This window comes from Sinocyclocheilus anshuiensis, unplaced genomic scaffold (assembly GCF_001515605.1).
Source record: "Sinocyclocheilus anshuiensis isolate Anshui unplaced genomic scaffold, SAMN03320099.WGS_v1.1 scaffold997, whole genome shotgun sequence".
NCBI lineage: Eukaryota > Metazoa > Chordata > Actinopteri > Cypriniformes > Cyprinidae > Sinocyclocheilus > Sinocyclocheilus anshuiensis.
Genome location: NW_015555715.1, coordinates 2,540,386 through 2,545,546, shown reverse-complemented (window position 1 = coordinate 2,545,546; position 5,161 = coordinate 2,540,386). Strand labels below are relative to the sequence as shown.

Genomic DNA, 5,161 nt, shown 5'->3' with positions numbered 1-5,161 from the left:
TAATTAATAATAATAATATGTTTAATTTATATAGCGCCTTTCCCAAGCTCAAGGACACTGTACAAAAGCAGTAACACAACTGAGAAGTCGATTCACATTATCATAAACAGTCATTTCACAATCAATTAATCAAATTAAGTGGACAGTGGACATTTGCCCAGTCCGGGGATAGACATGATTGCAGTTGCATATCATGGTACAATTACAAAAAAAAGCCACTCCTCAAGAAAGGCCATGTGCAGTCACGACTGAGCTTTACCAAAACACACCTTGAAAATTCTGAGGCAGATGAGATTTAAACTGAATTATTTGGCCTCAACACCAAACGATATGTCTGGCGGAAATCCAATACAGCTCACCATCCAAATAACAGCATTGCTACAGTAAAGCATGGAGGTGGTAAGATCCTGTTATGGGGGTGTTTCTCTGCAGCAGAGACTGGAGCACTTGTCAGGATAGAAGGAAAAATGGATGGGGCAAAATGTCAAATTCTTGAGGAAAATCTGCTGCAAATTTAACTGAACTTCAGCAGTTCTGCAAAGAAGAGTGGGCAAATATTGCAAAGTCTAGATGTGCAAAGTTAGAGACATATCCCAACAGACTAAAGGCTGTAATTAAAGCAAAAGGTGGTTCAACAAAATACTCAGACAAGGGGGTGATTCTTTTTCTTACTCAGTGATTCTGGGTTTTTTGTTTTTTTCCTGACATGTTGGTGTTATATCTTTCACTTGGATGTTACAAGTTACACTGAGTAAATACAACTGGATAAAACAAAAACTGTGTCCGTCTTCATTTCAGGCAGCAAAGCAACAAAATGTGATTATTTTAAAGCGGGTGATTCTTTTCTATGCCCACTATATAATCTTGTCTACAGCACTGTAGAAAATGTATAGGTCCATATGGTATCTGTATACACAAAACTGTGCAGATAGTGCCCAATTTCTGCAAAATTATAATGCTTTGAGATCAATGAGAGCGTACTACTCCTAGTTCTGGTTAACACATTTTCCCATGTTTAACACCATTACCGAGTTAAATTTTTCCATTTTTTTCTCAAAATCACTGGAGAAAAAAAGTCTGCAGATTCCATCTTGGTCTTTTTATTTGCTATACAGGTAGGTACCGCATGTTACCTCAACATGTTGCAACAAATATTAGAGTTGAAAAATCTACATCAAAAATAATAGCAGCTCAGTTTAATACTTTAATTTTCTATTGAGTTTGTAAGATAACAAAACACCAAATACCTTTTTTAAATAGTAGATTAAAACACCTTGGATTAAAAAGAAAACATTTATCATTGATTTTGGGTAAGCATATAACATGAAAATATTTTAAACACCCACATACACAATAATAGTGAGTTAAATAATTATTTTAAATAAATTATTATATATACACAAACATTTCATTTTTTATCTATCAAAAACACATGGTAAGCATTAAAACTTCGAGGACACAAAGGAAACAAGTCTCTGGATAAGTAATGACCTCGCCTTTTGCTCGTGGGGGAAAATAAAAGCATAATGTGGACTGTCTCTTTAAGAGTGGCGGCAGTAATTGCCAGGATCCTAAACTCAGTCACTCAGATACACAGCGAGTCAGTCTGGCGCCAGTTGTATGCAAACTGTATATTACCGCCACTCCTTCACCTAAATAGCATGAGGGGTCCTCCTTAGGGGAAAAAGGCGACTTTTAAAGCGCAACTTGAAACTGGTATCATTTCAAAGCGATAACGTCTTGGCAAAAAGGAAGCGCGTTTTGTCCAAGTACATCCTAAAATACTGTCATCTTAATCTATAGCTACAACAAAGCAAAATAAAAGTAGCTATTAATTGCTAAACACTGATAAACAAATCCATTAGTGAAAGAAAGTTTCTTTGTGAGCTCTTGATGCACTGAAATGTTTGCTCAAACAGTTTTACGTGATTATGCGCTCATAGACATTGGGCAACGTATGAACAATAGTATTTCTCACTTTAATGTCGTCTGTGAAAATTAACCTTGGGGGAAAAAAACCGTCAAAACCATTGATGGAGTCTGAAGATTGAGAGGGCTCTGTTGTTCAATCGCATGAAAGAATTACCATCTTCATGGGGACACGCTTGAGCGCCTGTGAGCTGTGTCTCTACAGAGATCAGAGGGGAGAGAGAGGGGCTGCTGTCTCCCTCAAGCGTCTCTGCTCTGAGAAACTCCAATAAAACGCTGAGTAAAGAGTGTAATTGTCAGTTTGAAGCCTTGATTAAAATTAGTTCTTAATATGCGAGGATTTATTATGGAAAAACTGATTTATAGGTTGCCAAGTGCCTCAGGTTGCCAATGTCCTCCTCACATATCATATGAATGCTAGGAATTCTAATAGTAAAGTTAGTCCATCAATCTGTGGGATTTTAAAGCAGTTTAGCGAGTTAATCTGCTCGTTTGAGACTAAATATATCACAATAACATCCGAAATTTAGAAACTAACAAGTATTGGTCATTATGAGCCTTGTGTGAGGAAAGAAGCCAGCGGATAGCTATATTATAAGCTATTATTGCTAATGACTTGACTAAGGAAAAGATCGGAATGAAAACGTAGCCTATTTGCTTTCCTTAAAAAGCTTGTACTTAGATTTTAGATCTTTAAGGCCACACGGCCAGTGTTTACATGAAGTCAGACTCCAATGAATTTATCTAAATCAAATACAAATAACTGTCCCAACCGTATTTCTATTTGAGACAATCATTTGGAGAATAGCCTAACCCATGTAGGCTATACCAGCAGATAATGAATAAACTAAGCAGTAGCCTAATTTAATCAAGGTCACACATGTTGTCTATTTGCCAATTCAGAAACCTGCATTAAAAACATTTTTAAATACGTCATGCATTTTATATGCAATTATTTTGTTTGTATTTTACTTAAAGTTTCCTGGATACTAGCGTAACAACTGTGATGGAAAATTATGAAGTAGTAGAAAATAAAAACAGAACAGTACAGAGCTGCTACATTGTGGACAATGTGCAAATTGCTATTCTTTAAGTCACTGATATCATTACTTAAGCTATTTCAAGCACTGAGGCGTATTTTGCTTACATTTAACCGTATTTCTTTTGACACTGAATTGGCTATCAATTGGGAATTATTCTTTGCTATTGCACACATTTTATCAATGGCATTATAGTATATGAATCACTGTAACAACAAAACTTCAATGCATCTGTTAGGGGAACCCTGAGGAAAGCCCTTTGGCATAGCAGCAGGTTGAAAGTGAAGCCTAGCAATGAGAAAATCTAGTCAGTTCAGGTTTTAGACATATCCGTCAATGGGATCCTTGCTTACCTGGCCCACAGAGTCGGCTATAATGATATGGATTGCAGCACACTACCGGACCGTCCTGAGCTCCGAAGCTCTTGCACTCACAGAGCGCTTTAAGCTGGGCCGTGTGCTGCAGGTCTGACCACCGGTAAAGCTTACAGATGAGCAGCTGTGGAGGAGCCATGTGGCCGCCTAACCGCAACTCGGTCCGCGATACCATCACACAGTCGCTCGGCATCCCTCCTTTGGACTCCACGGCTTCCAACAAAGTATCCAAGGTGTTCTCCTTTAGCCTTTTTAATAGCGAATAGGTGGCGGTCTTGAGCTCCTGCTCCATGACGGAGCGAGGTTTCATCTCCTGGCTCTCAAGAGGACCGGGGTCCCGAGAAGAACCAATGTTCCCCAGCACGAACTGGCACGAGCCTCGCTCCGGGATTCTCGCTAAATGGTCCCGATCTTTAAATAAACAGCAAGTGACTGTTCTACAATCGCTGTCCTGCACAGACCGAGGGCTTCCCACCGTACACACCGTACCCCCATCTTGGTCCAAAACGCCCCCTGAGGTGCCACCACCGCTGCTTGCAGTGGGATTCCTCGTACACACTTGCCCATAGTCCACGCCAGGCGACCTGCTCGGGGTCATCGGTTTGAACTCCGTCTTGGGAATTTTCTCTGGGTTGGAGCCAAGCAGATCGTCTCGAGACCCCTCACCGCTCTTGCCATATCCATCGCCCCCCTCTTTATCTGGAATCAATCGGCTTCTCCAGAGTCGCCGCACAAGACCTGAGCGTTTCGTCCTGAACATACGACACCTTGAAACTCTAGATGAGTTATTTACGTTAAGATCTCAGCGATTTGAAACTATTTCTGAGCTCGTGCAACATTAATGCACAGCCGAGCACCGTATATTGGTGGCAAAACCACATTAGTTTTGAAGGCACAATGTTATATTGCATAAAAAAAAAAAACAGAAAACATCAAACAACCGCATGTCAAGAACGCTGTCAAGTAGCCTACATGTGAACAATGTTTGGAAAGTGGAGCTACAGTGCGATACGTTCTAGTTTTTAAATGCACTACGGATTTGAACTACACCAAAGACATTTGTTGCCAAAATCCCATGCAAAAAGATACACTAGTCGCACGCTCTCAAATGTTTTCGGACTTTGAAACACATTCAAATCCACTCTTCAACAGCGGGTCTGGTGACATGAATGAAGCTGCTCCTCGGCGAATAAAATCCACAGACAATTCCTCACAGAATTCACCATTCCGGTTGTTTTCCACTATTCCAGCGCACTCTTTTTTGCGATCCCAGAATATCCTTGTGCGCGCGCCGGGATCAGAGAAGGAACAATCCGTGGACTTGTGTGCTCCTGGTTCCGTGTTCAGACCTGGTCAAACTGCAACCCAGATCTCTCTCTCTCTCTCCGTTTCTCTCCCTTTTTCCTTTTTTCTTCTTCCCCTGTCACACACACATACGCACACACACAGGGCCCCCGAGGAGAGCGATGGAGCCATTGGCTGACTACCATCATGTGCTAGTCTAGACACTTTGGCGGCTCTGAGCTGCACTGATTGTTGCGCAAACAAGGTTTCAAGTTTCTTAACTCTTAAAGGCGTAACATCCATCTATTTCTTTTCTCAACATATATCCTAACTAAGATGATTGTTTATTCTAAGCAGAGGAAGAACTGCGAGTAAATTGGAACAAATGTAAAAATCCAAAAATTATTTAATAAACATATTTCAAGATGATGTCAGAACAGCTTTACTCTGGTCATAATTTTATTCGCAGTTTTATGGGTTTTCATGAGTCTACAACGTACTTTTCTTTCTTTCTATTGTTTCTTTCTTTCTTTT

The 5,161-nt window shown here is 40.3% G+C and overlaps 1 protein-coding gene across 1 annotated transcript in view; it reads right to left on the bottom strand.

The window, feature by feature from the left end:
- Positions 1 to 4,736, bottom strand: part of LOC107672304 (mothers against decapentaplegic homolog 6-like) — a 36,048-nt gene extending 31,312 nt beyond the window's left edge. The window contains exon 1 of the mRNA XM_016465444.1: positions 3,323 to 4,736. Coding sequence (XP_016320930.1) covers positions 3,323 to 4,103 — 781 coding nt within the window. The 5' untranslated portion in view covers positions 4,104 to 4,736. The remainder of the gene's footprint in view (positions 1 to 3,322) is intronic.
- Between the last annotated feature and the right edge of the window lie 425 nt (positions 4,737 to 5,161).